This window comes from Triturus cristatus, chromosome 6, assembly GCF_964204655.1.
Source record: "Triturus cristatus chromosome 6, aTriCri1.1, whole genome shotgun sequence".
Lineage (NCBI taxonomy): Eukaryota > Metazoa > Chordata > Amphibia > Caudata > Salamandridae > Triturus > Triturus cristatus.
The window spans coordinates 1,846,138,258-1,846,158,951 of record NC_140589.1 but is presented as its reverse complement, the minus strand read 5'-3'; the positions used below and the strand labels follow the sequence as shown (position 1 = coordinate 1,846,158,951).

The following is a 20,694-nucleotide window of genomic DNA, read 5'->3' as shown; positions in this document are numbered from 1 at the left end:
CGGCGACCACCGGCATCCGTTGCAGTTGTTTGGAACAGTGTTTTTAGTACAGCCTGGCCCACACTAGCTTGTTGCTTGGTTTGCACATCTACACAGTAATGTTTTGTGAAAGTGTGCGGTGTTGACCATGTCGCTGCTTTGCAGATGTCATCTAGTGGTATGTTCCCTAGGAAAGCCATAGAAGCCCCATCTTCCTTGTAGAGTGGGCTTTATTGGGAACAGATAGCGTTCGTTTTGCTTTGTGGTAGCAAATCTGTATGCATTTTACAATCCACCTAGCTATCCCTGATTTAGAAATAGGGTTGCCTTTATGTGGTGGAGAGAAGGAAACAAATAGCTGTTTGGTTTTCCTGAAAGGTTGTGTCCTTTGGATGTAGTAAAGTAAAGCCCTTTTAACATCCAGTGTGTGTAAAGCCCTTTCCGCAACGGTTTGAGGTTGTGAGAAAAAGACTGGTAATTCTACCGACTGGTTTAGATGGAATGGAGAAATGACTTTGGGTAGAAATTTTGGGTTGGTGCGGAGTACAACCTTGTTCTGATGCATTTGGAGAAAAGGTTCCTGTATAGTGAGTGCTTGTATTTCACTAACCCTTCTGAGGGAAGTGATGGCCACTAGAAAAGCTGTTTTCCATGTGAGAAATTGGAGCTCACATTTATGTAATGGTTCGAAAGGGGGTCCCATTAACCTTGTGAGAAATATATTCAAGTTCCAGACAGGTGAGGGTGGTACTCTGGGTGGAATTACTCTTTTGAGGCCTTCCATAAAGGCCTTGATGGCAGGCACTCTGAAAAGTGATAGGTGCTGCCTGTTATGTAAATAAGCAGCAATTGTAGCGAGGTGTAACCGAATGGAAGTATATGCTAGGTTACACCTTTGTAGATGGAGTAAGTAACATATAATGTGCTGTATGGACACATTTAAAGGATTGATTGTGTTGTTGTGGCTGTAAACAACAAATCTTTTCCACTTTGCAGCATAGCAGGCCCTAGTAGTAGGGCGTCTAGCTTCCCTGATAATATTCATGCAATCAGGGGGAAGGTTAAGGTATCCAAATTCTAGGACCTCAGGAGCCAGATCGCTAGGTTGAGCTGAGCTGGGTCCGGGTGCCTGATCTCTCCATGGTTCTGGGTTAGGAGGCATGGTGAGAGGTGTAGCTTTTGGTGTGGTACTACTGAGAGTTCCAGCAGTGTGGTGTACCACGGTTGTCTGGCCCATGTTGGAGCTACTAGAATCAGTGTTAGGGAATGCTGTTGTAGCTTTCGCACCACTAATGGAATTAGTGGGAGAGGTGGAAAAGCGTATGCAAATTTGTTTGACCAGTTCATCCATATCGCATTGCCTTTGGACAATGGGTGTGGATATCTGGCGGCAAAGCTTGGGCATTTTTTGTTTTCGTGGGTGGCGAATAGGTCTATGTGTGGATGCCCCCACTTCTGAAATAACGGGTGAAGAACCTGTGGGTGAAGTTCCCACTCGTGGATCTGCTGCGTTTGTCTGCTGAGCAGATCTGCCGCGGTGTTTTGGACTCCTGGGACGTGTTGGGCCAGGAGAAAGATTTTTTGCGGAATTGCCCATCTCCATATGCTCTGTGCTAATTGAGAGAGCTGTGGAGAGCGTGTGCCCCCCTGTTTTTGAATGTAGTACATGGCAGTCATGTTGTCTGTACGAATGAGGACTGCCTTGCCTGAAATCTGCGTCTGGAAGGATTTTAGGGCGAGGAAGATTGCCAGTAACTCCAGATAGTTGATGTGGAGTAACTTCTGTTGCGGCGTCCATGTGCCCTGTGCTGTGAGATGTAACAGATGAGCTCCCCAGCCGGAGAGCGATGCGTCTGTTAGGATTATTTGTGGGACCGGGTCCAGGAACGGTCGACCTCTGGAAAGGTTTGTGGTGTTCCACCACTGCAGAGAGCGATGGGTGCGACCGTCTACCAACACCAGATCTGTCAGTTGTCCCTGGGCCTGGTTCCACTGGCGCGCTAAGCACTCTTGGAGTGGACGCATCTGGAGCCTTGCATGGGGCACTATGAAGATGCAAGAGGCTATCATCCCTATCAGTTGCATAAACACTCTTGCTGGGAGAGAGTGTTGACATATGAATTTTTGACGCAGAGCCTGTATATTTGCAATCCTGGCAGGATTGGGATAGGCTATGGCTTTTGAGGTGTCTATGGTGGCACCGAGGTATTGTTTTGTGTGTGATGGTACCAGGTGGGATTTTTGATGGTTCACCGTGAAACCTAGCTGGTGAAGTAGTTGGACTGTAGCGGCGGTATGTTGCACACATTGTTCGTAGGACGTGGCTTTTATTAGCCAGTCGTCCAGATACGGGAAGACGTGAATGTGCTGTCTTCTGAGGTGTGCAGCCACTACTGCTAGACACTTGGTGAATACCCTTGGTGCTGTTGTTACCCCGAATGGGAGCACCTTGAACTGGTAATGTTGCCCATCCACCACAAATCTGAGGTACTTTCTGTGAGACTGGTGTACTGGGATATGAAAGTATGCGTCTTTCAAGTGCAGAGTGGTGAGAAAATCGTTCTGGGAGAGGAGTGGAAGAACCTGTTGGAAGGGTTACCATGTGAAAATGGTCTGAATGTATGCAAGTGTTTAGAGGTCTGAGATCTAGGATAGGTCGTAGAGTCTCGTCTCTCTTTGGAATCAGAAAGTACAGGGAGTAGACCCCTAAATTTTGTTGATTTATGGGGACCTGCTCTATGGCTCCATTTTGCAGGAGGGAGATCACCTCCTGTTTTAGTAGCGTAGTATGTTCTTGAGACATAGGGCGTTGCCTGGGTGGAATGTTTGGGGGGGGGGGGTAGATGTTAATTCTAGGCAATACCCTGACTGAATAATTTGGGTCACCCATTTGTCTGAGGTGATTGTCTCCCAGACGTGGAGGAAATGTTGTATTCTGCCCCCGACCGGAGAGGAATGGTCTGGAGGGAGCGGGGGAAAGTCATTGGGTAGTAGGTGTGGCAGAGCGGGCGGTATTTGTTTTGCCTCTGCCCTTATTATTATTGCTCTGTATCCGTCTCTTTGATAACCCTTTGTGAAGGTAGATTGAGGAGGGGATTTGTAGGACGTGGATGCACTATCCGAGGAGAAGCCTCTGCCCGTGCCCCGAAAGGAAGAGCGGCGAAAAGAGCGCCTAGGAGTGTGCGACTGTAGGGCTCCCATGGATTTCGCCGTGTCAGTATCTTTTTTCATCTTTTCGAGGACTTCATCAACTTTTGGGCCAAATAGATGATCTTGGTCGAATGGGTGGTTCAATATGGAGGCTTGGACCTCAGGTTTAAAACCTGAAACTCTGAGCCAGGCATGGCGACGGAGAAGGACACTGGTGTTTATGGCCCTGGAGGCTGTATCTGCTGCATCTAGGGCACAGCATATAGAGGTATTAGTTATTATTTTTCCCTCTTGGATCAATTCATTAGCCCTGTTCTTGTATTTTTCAGGGAGATGGTGCATGATGGTCTCCAACTCATCATAATGCGCCCTGTCGTATCTGGCCAATAGCGCTTGCGTGTTGACGATACGCCATATGTTGGCGGCTTGTGACGCAGTGCGCTTCCCTGACGCGTCTAGGAGCTTGGACTCTTTGTCAGGTGGTGGTGCTTCGCCTGACGCCTGAGAATTTGAGCGCTTCCTAGCTGTAGATACCACTAGGGAATCCAATGGTGCAGGGCCTTTAATGTATGAAGGGTCTGTGGGGGCGGCTTTGTATTTTTTCTCTATATGGGGGTTTAGGACCCTGGCCCTGACTGGGTCTTTAAAAACCTCTGGTGCATGTTTAATCACTCCCTTTAACATAGGTAGAATGGCAGTAGACCTATGTGCATTGTCAAAGGTGTCTAGGAGGAAATCTTCCTCCACTGGGTCAGTATGTAACTCCACCCCGTGGTAGTGTGCCGCCCTTTGTAATTGGTGGTGAAAGCCTAAGGAATCTTCAGGTGGGGATGGCCTAGATAGTTAAAGGTCATCCTGTGGGACATCTGGGATGTCCGGATTGTTATAGTCGTCCCATGGGTCTGGAGATCCAGTAGGGGTGGGGTCTAGTGGCACATCTGCTGGATCATAATAAGGGTCTCCTAAATCGTCTGGGACAGGAGACAAGGTTGGGGAACGATGAGGCAGGGGTGGAGAGGGTGGAGGTGGGGAGGGTGGAAGAGGTAGGGAAGGCACTCTGAAAGGGGAGGTAGCAGTGTCTTTCCTCTTTGGAGGTGGAGCTGAAGCTGGTTTGTCCAAGTGTCTCTTTTTTGAAGACAATGTCAAATGTCCAGTTTTTGGATCCTTGGTGAGTGTCTTTTGGAGAGGATCCGGTGTGAAAAGTTCTTGCGACACTGGTTGTTCAGTCGGCGCCGAAGTTTTCGGGGACGATGGCTTTTTAGGCTTGTCTAAGCCGTGCTTCTTTGGGACCTCCGATTTCTTGGTCAGTGCCGAAGAAGGCTTCGGCACGGGAGTGTCGGTGCCGAGGGCCTTGTGATGTTTGGTCGGCACCGGAAGGGCAGGTTTCGACACCGAAGGCTTTGGTACTGGGTTCGGTGTGGAGATGGAGGCCGATCTTTTCTTCGGTGCCGAAGGGTGTTTTTCGGTACCGCTGGTAGGCTGGCTCGAGCCCGAGCTGCCGGAAGGCTTAATAGGCTTCTTTACCGGGCCCGAAGGTGGGGAGTGAGAAGCAGTATCCTTGGTCTTGCCTAGGCCCGAAGGCGAAGGTGTGACCGAAGCCTTTTTGGGTATCGGCGTGGGTGTGGAAGGGGGTATTGTACTCACGACCCTCTGCGCCGGGAGGGGGTATTGTACTCACGACCCTCTGCGCCGGGGTGATGTCCTCCACATCTGAGTCGTCGGCCTCGGAAGCTCTGACGAGGTTGTCGTCCTCTTCTTCGATGTTCTGCTGTCCCGGAGCTTCGACGTCGTCCCCGAAGATGTCGACTGGAGCGGAGGTCGAGGAGTGCGCCATGTTGCGTCTAGCCCGTCGATCTTGAATAGTCTTTTTAGAGCGAAAAGACTTGCAGGCGGGACAGTCTCGTGTTCAGGGGAGAGGCAGAGGTTGCACACCTCATGAAGATCGGTGTGGGGAAACTTGGACCCACATCGAGGGCACTTCTTGAAGGGAGTTCTTTCCATCAGCCAAGATTGGCGCCGGAATAGGCCCGAAGGCCGCCGTTGACGACCGGAATCGAAGAAGTGCCGAAGAGAAGGTGATTAAGATGATTTATTATCTTAAGGAGCTCGATGAGCGAGGATTTTTGCGTCGATCGTTGAACTGGAAAAGTTCGGAACGGGAGCGCGAAGTATTACATCCGAGCCTGATGGCGGAAAAAAACAATCTGAGGATGGAGCCGAAGCCCATGCGCAATACGAACCAAAGGAGGAGTCACCGAACTTGTGACTTCCAAAGACTTTCCAAGAGGAAAAACAAACTGCAAACATCCGGGCCCAACACCAGATGGCGATCTATGCACAGTGTATAATCTGCAGCTCATATGCCTCGAACATATATTTTAATATTGTTTTATTTTTCAGCTGCTTTCTCTGAGCCAACGTGTACAGGGTGGGGCCATGGGAGGGGCTGGGGGGGATGAGGAGTGGTAGATGTGCACTTCATAGTGTGCATGTCAGTTTGGCCGGCCGTCTCAGGCCAGCCAAACTCAAATGCGCACTTAGGTTTCTCCGACACAGCTGTACTGCACAGCCAGGTTGGAGAAACAGCACAGACTCCATGTGCCTGAGCGAGCAGATTGGATGGAAGTCCGTGATGCTGGCCCAGCGACTGCTGGGACCAGAAAATGGACGCAGAGGAGCGCGAGGTGGCCAGCAGCACCAGGTACGTTTAAAAAAAAAAAATCTTATTAACCCCCCGCAACTCCTATCTGATTATCTCTCAGGCCTCTAACTCACACTTCACCTCCATATAAAGCAGGGGTTCCCAAACTTTTTAATGCTCCGCACCCCTATGAAATCTTTGATTAATGGTCGCACCCCCTACAAAAGACTCATCAGAATACTATTATGCCTACAGTGCATACTTTCCCACTTTGTCGCATCCCCTAGAATGGCATCTCACACCCCCTGGGATGCGGACATCCCAAGTTGGGAACCCCTGATATAAAGGAACGATTCTCCTGTAACTGACGACACAGCACGAGGTCAAACTGCACAGAGCCTGGAAAAAAGGCCTAAAATGGTGGCCTGCAAACACACCATCCACACATAAAAACACCCTTTAAAACACCTTCCCATCAGACTTAGAAACTTGTGCCGGTGCAATCCTCACATCCACTGAGCCAGTGGAATAGAGTGAGTTGAACAGTTGGGTATAATGGCAATAGGGAAAGCATTTGATGTATAAAGTTGTATATTTTTTCAAACAAGTGCTTTAACAGCCAGAGTTAATAAATTAAAAAAGTGTCCGTGGGAGGCCGCCCCTCCAGGAATGTGAAAGAATCTCATGGGCGCGGGTGCTGTGGTGGAGCAGTCATCCTTGTGCGAAGGCCTCAGGAGGGGCACCATGCCTGGCTCCTTCTAAGCGGTCAGGAGCAGTGTGGATGCCGGTCACCCACAAGTCCACTTCCCACCATGACTCCTCCTTGTGGCAGCTCCTCGGTCACTGCGACATCTGGCTCCTGGTCCCTCGTGCGAGACTGGGCGAATCTGGAAGACCAATGAAAACACCAGTGTGAAACACATCATGTCATGTTCATAGGAAATGAGAAACATTTGGGTGGCTCAACAGATTTTGACTAGTCCAGGAAGCAGAAAGGAGGACCGGAAGGTTCATGGAATATTGACGGAGTTGAAGAAATCCTTGGGGAGGAGGGGGGGGGGAGTAAACCGCTGATGCACAGTCATCCCATGAAATAAGGACGCCCGCCTATAAAGAATGGTCAACTGTGTCAGATACTAAAAGCAGAGCACAGCATGTAAGAGTTTATTGTGGTCCTAATGGGTCTCACATTTAATTGGATGCACCAATGCAACCTAACACGTCTGGCATGGAAAGTGGCTTACCAGTCCAGAAATGACAATTGTTAACAGAGTGAGGGAGTGTCAGATTGCTTCTGCCAAGGAACACTTTGTGATTTTTTCCATTAAGAGAGCGTAGCTGTGAGAACCCATCATTAATAAACCTACTATGTTCATACAAATAAGGCAATTACTCGGCCAGCAAGTGGATTCCGCTCCAATGCAAGCCTTCAAACGTTGCATGTGAAAAGAACTCGGTGAAATTACCCGAGAGGACCATGAACAACAGGGTCTTGAGGCAGCTGGTGGTTGGAAACTTGCAAACATCAGTAAGAAGCATCCAATATCTTGCTGGATGTAAAGTGATGCTATTGCACATATAGTGGAAAAAGGAATCCGTAAAGATATCCTCGAGGTAATATTTTCACACAGGTAATATAAAGGACTAATTCAAACCCCAAATTGAGGGTAGTTTTGAAAGACAGAGGGGAAGGGACATCCCTTTCTTCAGATAAAAGGACCAACACTCATAAATTGTGTCCTGCTTCGTCATCCAGTCTCATCTCACCCTGATGATATTCATCCAGGGTGGACTTGAACTCTACAAGGGAGCTCTTGGTACCATACGTATGGAAATGAAAGAAAAGTTCAAATTGTTTAGAGGATTAACTCAGTAACTTTTTATTCGGCCTCCACCGACAACATTAAACATTGTGGTAGATGTAACTGGGCTTCAATCTCCCACACATTCTTTTGTGTTCGACATGTTTCACCCCAACCTTTGAACCGGAGTAGGCCAGTTAATTTCATTAGGATGTTAGTTCCCTACACCACACACTATCTATTTATGGGGTTTTGGTATTCTTATGTCTTTTGAAGACTCTTTTTGGTAAAACACATCTGTATCAATGACTCAAGTCAAGCATCCGTAATACTCGCTGTTTCAGATACATAACAGGAATTCTCAGATAAAATAATGAAATTACTGAAAAGAAAGGAAAGCTTGGAAAACATGCAGCATCCAGTGGTAGACACCAAACAGTGCAACTACTTTGTGCTCAGAAATGAATGTGCCTAGTATGTCACACAGTAAGCAGCACGCCAGAATCACACATACCACAGTATTTTAAGCCACTTGTCTCCTGGGAAATGGGAAGGGAGACAGCTCCCTGTGGTCACATACTGTATGCAAAGTTTTTTAGATCAGTGTTTTCGTATGGCAAGTTTTATTGTCAAAATCTGGTGCCATAAAATATGGACTCAGAGGGCAAATGGAGCAGTTCCAGAATGGCCAAAGGTGCATTCAATCAGAGAAAAGGCGGCAAAGGCAGCGTCCGCTAGTGAGTGCTCCTTCACTGACATTTATAAGCAGCGACTCTGAATGCCCCCTTATTGTCAGGGTGCAAAACAGGCGCTGATGGGAAAGGTATCACAGAGGAGTGATACAAATATCTGTGGTCCCTCCTGTTACACAGAAGTGCCCAGTGGGGGCCAACAAGAGGCATTTACAGACGTGGTACCTGAAGGGCACTCCTTGAATATGGACTGATGTACAAAAGGAAAGCCAAGAAAGGGGGGCACTGGAAAGGAAACAAAACTCCTGGCGATCATATAGGAATACCACAGGTGACTCACTGAGGATAACCGCTCAATCAACTTACAAGTGCTCTAAACACCAAGTGATAAAACAATCTACATCTCATACACTCAAACTCCCTCTACGCAGAACCTAAGTGAAGGGCATAGACCTTTTAAAGTTCCTCACAGACGATATTAGCACAACCATCATCAAAGAGTGGCCTTCTTCATGCTCACAACATGCACCCTGAAACATGTGAAACAAGCATGGAAGTTCCACATCATTGAACGAGTGAAATCTGACAAGCTAATGATGCTCGTCTCCATCAAGTGAAAAGGGTTGCAGACCATTCATGGTACAAGGCCAGCGACACCGCCCTGAACTCAGGCGCTTACCCCAATACCTCTAAAACAGGGCACGACAGCCCGCCAGTAAAGAAACCAAAACTGGATCCCGAAGATGCAAGTAAGTGCCAGTCCTCTTGCTAAGCTTTCTCTACAAGGGAAAAGTATTTAAAAATATGGCACTGTCCAACTAGTCAACCTGATCTCATTCAGGGGGCATCACTGACACAGCAAACAGCTAGAGGGGACAGCTGCAGAAGCTTTAGAGCTGGTTTTTGAATCATATAGAGTCCTCGAAGGATATGTTTTTCAAAGTCGAATAGCCTTACATCATTTTACAAAAGAGACAAAAGATGTTCATCATTTCACACATGAATGCTGCTTCATAGTAGTTGATTTTCAGCTCAAAATGAATCACTGGGTCAACCAACTCTGTCAAGAATATCAAGGATTGGAGGCCTTGCTCAGAATTCAAATCAGTGATTCACCTCGGAGTCTTATGGAGCAGACACACATGAGATGTGATTAGAACCTGCCTCCCCATCCAATGTGTTGCTGCTTTTGAAAAGCAACCTTCACACACCAAGAAGACTAAGACATTTTCTAAACCACTTAAGAAACCTAGAGAAAAATCTAATAAGTAAAAAACCACAAAAAGATCCAAATCGAATACGAGGACCTGGCGATATGATTTTCTTTTAAACTTTTGAAGCACGAGGCACCAAGGAACTACAAAGCGCCAATGTTAGTGTACAGCTGGCCAGGAAGTAAGTGCGATCTCTTCTGGACTGTGATGGAGCATCGCATGCACCAAGCAGGTCGCACCAGTCAAAGATTTGACTTTCGGACCAATTCTGCTTTTTGGAGCTCAAAGTTTTCTAACGGGGCAAGGTCCTAGGCTGAAGTGTCAAAAGTCGTCATCGAGCTGCCACTGAAACCACTGTTTGTGGCGTCAAAAACTAAGAGTGGGAGAAAGCTGGACTCCAGCCACCAAGGTCGTTGCCGCTGGCATAGTTTTGCCTGCTCGCCCTGGTCCAAAGTTTTACATTCTGAGTTAGTCACTTTGTTGATTCTCAAGATCCACCAGCGGGACAAGGCTGAAAGATGTAGCCAAATAGGGCACCAAGAGGGCACATACCTTTACCGCAAAGAGAACCACTGTTCAACATGACAAAAAGCTCTGAGCAGTGCAACGCCCTCGGAGGATGCGCCCTCCATTGAGACTTGCTCACGCTTAAGTGCCTCGATCTTCACTGACCCGTTCTAAGACGCAAATGCCTCAATCTCAGCGGACACTTTACTCAACTTTGACCATCTTCAGAGCTTGTCCGGTGTGAAGGGTTGACGCAGCAGCTGGGAGACGTTTAGCAGTAATGTGACACTTAAAGTTTCAAGAGCACACACTCTTGCTGGTCCCTGCTGTATATTTTAAATGGAGTGATGAGCCCTACTTTAGAGGGCCACATCCCCACAACAAGGACATGTTGCCCATTAGTGTATGTTTTGAAAGTTTGAGGCTCTGTAAAGGCAGGCACAGCAGACACCTTTTATTTCTCATTTCTTATATATCAATGCCTGCCGAGCACAGGTCTCCACTCTCCATCCAACCACTGCAAGCCGCACTCTGCACTCCACAAAAAGCATCAAGAGGCACATTACCTGCCAGGTGTCCAGTACCATCCATGATGCTGCTTGCAACAAGGAAAGAGAAAAGCCAAGGTTACAATGTTAAGGCTGACAACACAAAGAAGCAGCAGCAAAGAGCTCCCAGCACGAACTGTGATATGAGAACTGGGTTCAATGTTAACTGGGCAGGTGGGAAAAGACACGCATTCATTCTAGTAGCACACTGCGCTTCACAACCACACACATGCGCGTTAGTGTACAGACGTAGACACAAACACACAGAAAGAAAGATACAAACCCACCCAAAGGTAACAATTGGGCAAGCTGCGAATCCACTCTGTAAACCAGAAAGCAGGTCTAATCACAGCAGCTACATCTGGCCTAACGTCTGAAGCTTGGCGCATAACAGGGAGAGCAGTGAGGAGGGGGCGACTGTAGATGGAGGACTGGCGGAAGAACTGGAGAAACTGTATGAGGACCTGGCAAAACAAACTTGTAAAGGGAAGGAGGGTCCATGGAAAGAGAGGAGAACTGCAGGTTGCACAGCAGCCGGAAGGCAATATGTGCCTCTGTGGAAACAGGAGGGGGGGGGCAGTCAGGTGGAACAGGTACAGAAGAGACAACAGCAGCGCCAGCTTCCAAACTCAAACAGCACCGGAGCAGAAGCAGTGCAGACTTGATACTGAAGCCCATCAGAAGAAGCATAGACAGTAGAAGCAAGTCTTGCTCACACTGAAAGCAGAGAGTACAGACAGCAGTATCACAACCACACGCACACACAACAGAAAGTAGTCCTCTGCGGTGTAAGTTCTATTGTGATGGATACTTCTAACTGCGTATTCCTCACCTCGGTATATTCCTCAGGTGTCTTATTTTATATGAAACATTTTTATACAGTACTACAGTGTGCCGCTAAGTGGCGTAGTGTGGCTCCGCACAACCCCATACCACCAAAGTGACCGTGTGCGGCTGAGTGTAAGCACCATCCCGGTGCGAGGACGTCAATTCCTTTCTTTCCACACCTTTCGATGCCGACCCGGAACTTCCAAACTTCATACAGTACGCTAAGGACCGAGATCTCCACTGAAAACAGGATTCAAGCTTCAGGAAGCAGATGTCAGCCACAGACCCGCACAAGGTATGTCTTTGGTGCCTGGACCGCAGATATGACTCAAAGACATGTAATAACTACACCCTCATGCATCCAAAGAGGATTTGGCCCGCAGCTGTACATTGTCAAGCACAAGTAGTAGTCACGTCCTTCACATGGGTCCCGCACGAAGTCGATGGCCAAAGTCCAAGCCTAAAAAGCGAAGAGGAACTCAACCCCATCTGGCCACTCTGTCTCCAAGGAGAGAAGACGATAGGGTGTCAAGATGCAAGTCGCACTCCATTGAGGCTGCCGGTCACGGAGCAGATTCCTCAGCTGATCCCAGCACAGTACCTGGTAAATCAGATTTTCTCACCAACCATCCCGCTCCAGAGAGCTTTATTGTGCCGGCCCAACAAGTAAAGTGAATTCCAATTAATTTTCCACTACTCCTACAGATGAGTAATCTAAGGATTGACGCCAGTTCGGCATTGTAGTCTGACAATTCAGCCAGCCTGTTAGGTAATTACACCTAAGCCCTTTGGGATATGGCCAGCAAGATCTTGCCGACATTCAAGAACTGAGGGACCCTTAGTACCAGGCAATACAGGATAGTCAATACGCAACCAAATAAGTGATCTGAGCAGGTTTGGGTACCACCAATTGCCTTGGCTGGGCTGTAGGTTCCAGTGTGGCCCTGACATGACAAGCAGAAACAACTGCGATGAAGAATACTGTTTCAATGGTCAGCCATCTCAGGGATCTGTGCATAGGCTCGAAGGGCGAACACAACAAGAATGTAAAGACCAAGTCAAGATCCCACTGAGGCATAATAAAGTGTGCAGGCGGGATCGTAAGTGAGCCCTTTAAAGAAATGAATCACAAAAGGTGACTTAAATAATGAAGCATGGTCAGGCAAATGAAGAAAGGTCAAAAAAGGCAGCAAATAATTTTTAGAAGTGCCCCCAGCAAAGCCTTGCTTGGTTCAGTGGCAAAACAAACATCAGAAGATCCCATAACTGGACCTGAAGAGGAGCAAACAGACAGCCACAGCACATCGCCAAATAATAAGAATCAATTAATTTGGAAGATGGGCAAAAAAGTCACAAGGATGACATTCACTACGTATGCAGGCAGATCAATCCCACTCAGCTGGTTCAACGTAACCTCTACACATGGAGATGTAGGGACTGGAGTTTGGGGGCAGAATACTCTCTTGTTGCTGGTACTGAAGGTCCGCCCCAGAGGTAAACAAAACCAAGGGCAAATGCTCAGGATGTCAGAGTACCACACTCTCCTAGCCCAATATGAAGCTATCAGAATGAGAAGGATCAGTCTCTGGTGACCTTCCTTGGAAATGTGAGCATAAGTGGCAGATATGGGAAGGTATAAAAGAGACCGTAGTCCCAGTGCAGGCAGAATGCATCTCCCATGGAGCTTGGAAGCAGAAACGTATAGTTTCTTACCTGTCAGTGTAGTTTTGCAGCATGAAGACTTTCTGGATTCACTATGCTGTGCATTATTCCGCCATCTTGTGGTTGGGTCCGGAATCGTAGTAATTCACTTTTTTTTTTTTCATGGCCCAGATGGGCTAGCGACGTCCCACCGTTTGGTGTCCTTTGTGAAGTCGGCGCGCTTCCTGCGGAAGCTCCCACTTTTGGTTGCCATCTTCAGATTCTTTTTTCCGCCGATGGGTCTGGATCGTTACCTAAGAGTTTCTGAGTTTTGGAAGTGGAATCAAGGAAAATCGTAGAAAATCGACGAAGAAGCCAGTTTTCAAATACATCGGACTACAGGTCAGGTACCTGGAGCGATGAGGGAGAAGTTTTGCGACCAAAATCTCGACGTTCGACAGAGGATGCGCTCGCAGGGGGCAACCTGAGCGCGGGGATGGACAAAACACCACTAAACGCAGCATTGCGTGTTCTTTGTGGATCCACCCACAGCACAACCCACGCCCCGGACCACCTCCAGGTTCAGATGCTATTCATGGTTCTCCAGGCATCATACCACTCAGACAGTGGACTAGATGAACATGTTACTTACCTTTGGTAACGCCTTATCTGGAAGAGAATCTATATAGCCGCAGGTTCCATTACCATTGAACCTCCCCCAACTGTTAGACTCGATCAGGCACATTTTTGAGCAGTACCCCAGCACACCAGTAGGCGATGTCGTTCGACTCTGCTTGACACCATTCACGGCTGAAATGACGTGCACGGAAACTATATAGGCGCCACCTTGGTGTGCTGATGTCAGTAACTTTTGCAACTTTCCATGTCAGGAGAGCAGAGCCAGGATACGCACTGCCACCAAGAGTGACAAACTAATGCCCTTGAAAGAGTGTTCCCTACACCGTAATTGTTTCACAGAGCGGGGAGGATGAGAGGGTCTTAATGAAACTGCGGCGAGATAGAGTCTCTACCAGGAACGGCTCTATCAAACGTAAGTAGCTTCCGTACCTTAGAATAGATACACAAGCAATACCTCTCTGGAGGTTGGACCGTGAAATTACTTAGATTAGAAAGTCCTGCAGGACGGAACGGGCAAAGTGCCCGTTACGACGGACCTGACTGTCCAGGCAGTAGTGCTTGGCGAATGTGTGCAGTGAGGCCCACGTTGCTGCCTAGCAGATGTCCAGGACCCAGGCGCCATGCGCTAATGCAGTGGTCGCAGCTATGGCTCTCGTAGAGTGAGTCCTCAAGCCCTTGGGGGGCTGGTTTTTGGACAATGCATAGCAGATCTTAATGCACAGGACAATCCATTGTGAGGTGGTTCTCTTCTGTACTGCCTTCCCTTTTCTTGCCCACATATAGCCAACGAAGAGTTGATCTTCCACATGGAATTCTCTTCTGCGTTCAAGCTAGAACGCAATTCTGTGTTTTTTTTTAATCAGATGGTGGAGTATCTGCACCTCTTTGGAGGGATGAGGTGGAGCAAAGAAAGTGGGCAGTGTTGGACAGGCCACACGAAGGGCTTGCTCCCTCCCCGCATGACAGGGCCCGAGCCCCGGCCCGCCAGGTGTTATCCACAAGAATCACCCGCACCCCGTCGCCCAACGGAACTCCTGCCCCCGGACATCCATGTATCACGGGACCGAACCACCTCCGGCTTCCCCGGCCGGTTCAAGCCGCCATCTTGGGCCCTGCACCACGAGGCCGCGTGGCCTCGGCCCGACCCTAACCCTGGGCCTGGCCGGCCCCGACATCCCGGCACCACCCTCCACCCAGGAGGTGAGCGGATCACTTGGCAGGGCAATGGGAGAACGAAGTGTCAAGAGCTCTTCCCCCGCCAGGTGCCGATCGCCTCCAGCTCCCCCAGGCGCTGGCTCCACCCCCTGCTGGGTGTCTGGACACCTTCATCCCGGGCCCTCCGACCTCCAAGTGCGAGGGTCCGGACATCAAAGGGCGCCTGCCCTATAACTGGGGCAGCTCCGGAGCAGGAAGGCAGTTGTATCCTGGAGTCGAGAGACACCGAGAGAACTCAGCCTTGACGGACTACTGGCGCTGCCGTAGCCCGCTCTTGTGAACCATCGTCCTGCCTGCTGGCGCTGCCGCGGCCTTCTGCAACATCCATCCTAGTCGGGACCTGCTGGCGCTGCCGCGGCCCGTTGTAACGACCATCTTCGTCGGGACCTGCTGGCGCTGCCGCGGCCCGTTGCATCGACCATCCTCACCGGGACCTGCTGGCGCTGCCGCGGACCGTACATCGACCATCTTTCCGGGACCTGCTGGCGCTGCCGCGGACCGTGTACCGACCATCTCAACCGGGACCTGCTGGCGCTGCCGCGGCCCGTACCAACTAAACCACCAAGCTCGAGGATTGTGAGCTAGTCATCATCTCATCCGACCTACCTGACTGGTAGACAGACTGTCCCGCTACCCCTTACCCTGCTTTGAGAGACTTGAATCGAGGGGACCCCTGAGTCCAGACCTCCTTGTACCATTCAACCGTACCTTAAGAAGTGCTTATAAAGAACACTGAACCTTATCCGTGTGTGGTATCTGTCTGTGGGGGGGAAGTTACTTGTCTGTACGATCGCTGGAGACGGCTCTCCCCGGAGACCTCTCCTCCTGACCCCGGCCGACCCTCCCGGTCCGTCTACCCTTTCTAACATTGGTGGCCAGCGGCGCGATCCGAATCAACGCGTAATCGTACAGAGAGTAGCTCACCCCACGACAAAAACACGATGTCAGCCAAAGATAGCAGCTCCACCGAGAAATTCCAAATGGATAAATTAGAAGAATACAACCACCGCGAACTGAGACAATTCTGCATAGAACTTGGCATTGCTACCACCGGCCTGAGTACCAAGGATGATCTAAAGCACGCCCTAGAGTCGTGGACAGAAACTGGGGTCACCGGACCCTCCGACCAAAGCAGCATCACACCAGAGGGGAACGCCACGGCTCCCGAGGAGCGGGGAACGGGCCTCTCGCAGGAGGAGATCCGAGAAAGAGAAAGAACCAGATTGCACGAGTTGGAAATGGCACGACTCAAGATGGATGGGGAACTCAAGTTAGCTGAACAGAAACTCAACCTCGAGCATATGCGGCTCCGAGATGAACGAGAAGAGAAGCAGAGACAGAGAGAGCTGGAGGAGAAAAAAATAACGCTCGAGCACGAGCGCCAACTCGCGGAGATAGAACTTCGGAAACAGAATAAAGAACTGGGGGTGCCTGAGCGACCACACACCCCGGGGCCAATCGAGAAAAAAGTCCACATCCCCAAGGATGTTGTCCGCGAGTATGTCCGAGAAGACGACATACAACAGTGGTTTAAAGCCTACGAGATCGCCATGACCTCCCACCGGATCGACCGGAGTGATTGGGGAGCCGGACTCTGGGGGAGGTTTATCAACGAGGGTCGCGATGCCCTGCTGCAGCTCCCAGATCACCAAATGTCGTCCTACGACCACATGAAGGCTGCCCTCCTCACCCGCTACGGCCTCACACCCGAGATGTACCGCCAGAGGTTCAGAGATTGCACCCGGATCCCAGGTACAACTTGGGTAGAATACGTGAACTATTTCAGCCGTGCCTTCGAGGGTTGGATAAAGGGGAGCCATGTCACCACCTACGAACAACTCTTTAACCTTATGGTATGGGAGCACCTGTCGAACAACTGTTTCGTCGAGCTCAGGCAGCACCTCCTCGACAGTAAGCTGACTGACCCCCGGCAGCTCGCCGCCGAAGCTGACCGATGGGAAAGCACCCGAGTGGGCCGGAGGGGGCCACACGAACAGAACAGAAGCAACCAAGGCCAGCACCGTCCTCGGGGAGGAGGAGGGGGCCAGGGGCGAGGGAGAGACGCCTTGCCAGCAACACCCGTGACCAGCACCCCGCCTCCGGCCGGCCGGGGCAACCCCCCGTGGCGTCCTGGGGTCCGAGCCAACGTCACGTGCCACCGATGCCAGCGAGTCGGCCACTACGCCAATGACCCGAGCTGCCCGCAGAACCAAACACCCAAGCCCCGCCAGGTAGCTGCCGCCGCCCTGGGGGAAGAGCGTTCATCGGAAGAACCAGAAGAGTATGAGCCGGCCCAGCAAGAGTGGGAACCGGCCGCCATGGTCCTGGCGTGCTTAGGGGGAAGAGACATGGTCCCGCGGGCTCCCCTACCCGCTAACACCAGGAAATACGGTCAGTGGGTGACCATTAATGGACAGCGAGCCGAGGCCTTGCGCGACACAGGCGCCAGTGTGACGGCCGTCCGCTGTCACCTGGTGAAACCCGAGCAGATCCTGCCGAACATTCTCTGCCCCGTCCGCTCGGCCGACAACTCTGAAAGTATGTGTCAAATGGCCTGCGTCCCATTCGAATGGGGAGGGGTCTCCGGCCTGTTGAAGGTGACGGTCCGGGACGATGCCCCCGTGGACTGCCTCCTGGGGAATGACCTCGAGAGTTCCCCGTGGGCCACCGTTGAGAGAAGAGAGCACCTGGGGATGCTGGGCCTCCCGGACTGGGCTTGCATAACCACCCGGTCCATGGCCGCCCGTGCCGTCCCTCGATCAGAAGAACCAGAATGGCCAGCACCTCCGCCCCCGGTCGCCCCAGTAGAAGACAACGACGAGGCCAGCCTCCCAGACCCGACGACCGAAGGGGACGCGCAACCCCAGGACCTCCCTGACCTGGCTCAGTGGCGTCAAGAAGGGGGGCCCACCCAAGAACAGTTCCGCCAGGAACAAAAGACCTGTCCCTCCCTCGAGGGACTCCGCCAACAAGCCAGCGCCCAGAACGCAGGGGACTCCACCGGAACTCACTGGGTCTACTGGGATAACGACCTGCTATACAGCGAGCAAAGAATTGCCGAGCTGGGGGCCGGTCGAGTACTGGTGGTACCTCTCCGCTTCAGAGACTTTCTGCTCAACCTGGCCCACGATGTCCCCCTGGCTGGACACCGGGGCCAGGACAAAACGTACAGCCGCCTAGTGACCCACTTTTTCTGGCCGAAAATGAGGAACGACGTCCTGAACCACTGCCGATCTTGCCCCACATGCCAAGCCAGCGGGAAGAGTGGCCGGAAGCTGAAAGCCCCTCTGCAACCCTTCCCTGTGGTCACCACCCCGTTCGAGAGGGTGGGGATAGACATTGTGGGGCCTCTGGACCCCCGCACGGCACAAGGACACAGGTTCATCTTAGTACTGGTGGACCATGCCACCCGCTACCCCGAGGCGGTGCCCCTACGGACCGTGACAGCTCCGGTGGTTGGCCGGGCCCTAATGGGGATCTTCTCCCGGGTAGGCTTCCCCCGAGAAGTCGTCAGCGACCGAGGCACGAACTTTATATCCAAATACATGAAGTCCCTCTGCCAACAATGCGGGGTCACCTACAGATTCACGACCCCCTATCACCCCCAAGGGAACGGACTAGTGGAGCGTTTTAACCGCACTCTCAAAGGGATGATTGGGGGATTGGAAGAGCCCCTCCGTCGCCAGTGGGATGTACTACTCCCGTGCCTCCTCTTCGCCTACCGAGAAGTTCCCCAGAAGTCCCTCGGTTTTAGCCCTTTCGAACTCCTGTACGGGCACCCTGTGCGAGGGCCCCTCAGCCTCGTAAAAGAAGGTTGGGAGATGGCCCCCCTAAAGACCCCTCCAGACGTCTTCAAATACATCCTGGCCCTACGCAACCAGACCCGGCGCTTCAGAGAGATGGCCAAGGCGAACCTCGAGGCCAGCCAGGAGGACATGAAGAGGTGGAATGATCACAATGCCTCCTCCGTTGAGTTCGAGCCCGGACAACAAGTATGGGTGATGTCCCCCACCGAACCATGTGCCTTGCAAGATAAGTGGACGGGGCCCTTCAAAGTGGTCGAGCGCAAAAGCCCCGTCACTTATCTCATCGACCTGGGGACCTCCCGGAACCCCCTCCGGGTCCTCCACACCAACCGACTCAAACCACACTTTGTGCGCTCAGAACTCAGCCTCCTGATGGCTACGGACAGTGGGGCAGAGGAAGACTCCGAACCCCTCCCGGATCTTCTGAAGACTCAGGAGAATGACGGCTCCGTGGACGGGGTCCGGCTCTCTGACGCCCTCACTTCGGAGCAATGCCAGGGCTGCCGGAACCTCCTGCTGCAGTTCGCTACCCTGTTCTCCCTCACCCCCGGGGTCACCCCTTGGTGTTTGCACGACGTGGACACCGGGGACAGTCCCCCTGTCCGACACCGGGCCTACCGCGTACCAGATCGGGTACGGGCCTGCATACAGGAGGAAGTGGCCAAGATGCTCACAATCGGGGTCATCGAGCCCTCGGACAGTCCCTGGGCCAGTCCGGTTGTATTGGTTCCCAAAGCCGCTGCCCCCGGCACCGCACCTGAACTGAGATTCTGCGTCGACTACCGGGGCTTGAACGCTGTCACCCGGACCGACGCTCATCCGATTCCCCGAGCAGACGAGCTGATCGACCGGCTGGGGGCCGCCCGCTACCTTAGTATCTTCGACCTAACAGCGGGCTACTGGCAGATCGGCCTCACACCCAGGGCTCAGGAACGGTCAGCCTTCTCTACCCCCGATGGCCACTACCAATTCAAGGTCATGCCCTTCGGCATGAAGAATGCCCCCGCCACGTTTCAACGCCTCGTGAACCAGGTCTTGGCGGGGCTCGAAGAGTTCAGCGCTGCCTACCTGGACGATATCGCTGTATACAGCCGCCACTGGCCCGACCACCTCCGTCACCTCCAAGAGGTCCTACAGGCCCTCCAGCGGGCCGGCCTCACAATTAAGGCCGGCAAGTGCCAAATTGGCCAAGGGTCTGTGACCTACCTTGGGCACCAAGTGGGAAGCGGGCTGGTGGCCCCGCTACAACTTAAGATTGCTGCCATCCAGTCCTGGCAGCCCCCCGCCACCCAGACCGAGGTCCGAGCCTTCTTGGGGCTCACCGGCTACTACCGGCGGTTCGTGAAAGACTACGGCAGCATCGTGGGGCCCCTCACGGGTCTCACGTCCAAGAACCAGCCGAGGCGGATTAACTGGACCCCCGATTGTCAAGCGGCCTTCGAGAAGCTGAAGGCCGCCCTGTGCACCGCCCCTGTGCTCCAGGCCCCCGATTACAGTCGGGAATTCGTGGTACAGACCGACGCCTCCGACCACGGCATCGGAGCCGTCCTTTCTCAGTTAAACCCCGAGGGTCATGACCAGCCGGTGGCCTTCATCAGCAGACGCCTCCTGGCCCGAGAACAGCGCTGGAGCACCATCGAGAGGGAGGCCTTCGCAGTGGTGTGGGCCCTCAAAAAGCTCCGGCCCTATCTCTTCGGCACCCACTTCCGGGTACAAACCGACCATCGACCCCTGCAGTGGCTGATGCAGATGCGGGGGGAGAACCCAAAACTACTGCGCTGGTCCATCTCCCTGCAGGGAATGGACTTCACCGTGGAACATCGACCGGGCCAAGACCACGCCAACGCAGATGGCCTGTCACGCTTTTTCCGCCTCGACGGGGAAAGTCCCCAAGAAGATGGGTGACTCTCCCCGCCTTCAGCTGGGGGGGACGCATGTTGGACAGGCCACACGAAGGGCTTGCTCCCTCCCCGCATGACAGGGCCCAAGCCCCGGCCCGCCAGGTGTTATCCACAAGAATCACCCGCACCCC

The 20,694-nt window shown here is 52.0% G+C and overlaps 1 protein-coding gene across 2 annotated transcripts in view; it reads right to left on the bottom strand.

Moving 5' to 3' along the window:
* Positions 1-6,343: 6,343 nt before the first annotated feature.
* Positions 6,344-20,694, bottom strand: part of LOC146822173 (low density lipoprotein receptor adapter protein 1-like) — a 307,556-nt gene continuing 293,205 nt past the window's right edge. Inside the window, exons 9-10 of one of the 2 annotated variants that reach the window (XM_085613310.1) lie at positions 10,552-10,580; positions 6,344-6,657 (exon numbers count right to left, since the gene is read on the bottom strand). In XM_085613310.1, the coding sequence (XP_085469436.1) occupies positions 6,611-6,657; positions 10,552-10,580 (76 nt within the window). In that variant the 3' untranslated portion in view covers positions 6,344-6,610. The remainder of the gene's footprint in view (positions 6,658-10,551; positions 10,581-20,694) is intronic. The other variant, XM_085613309.1, reaches the window with a different exon arrangement.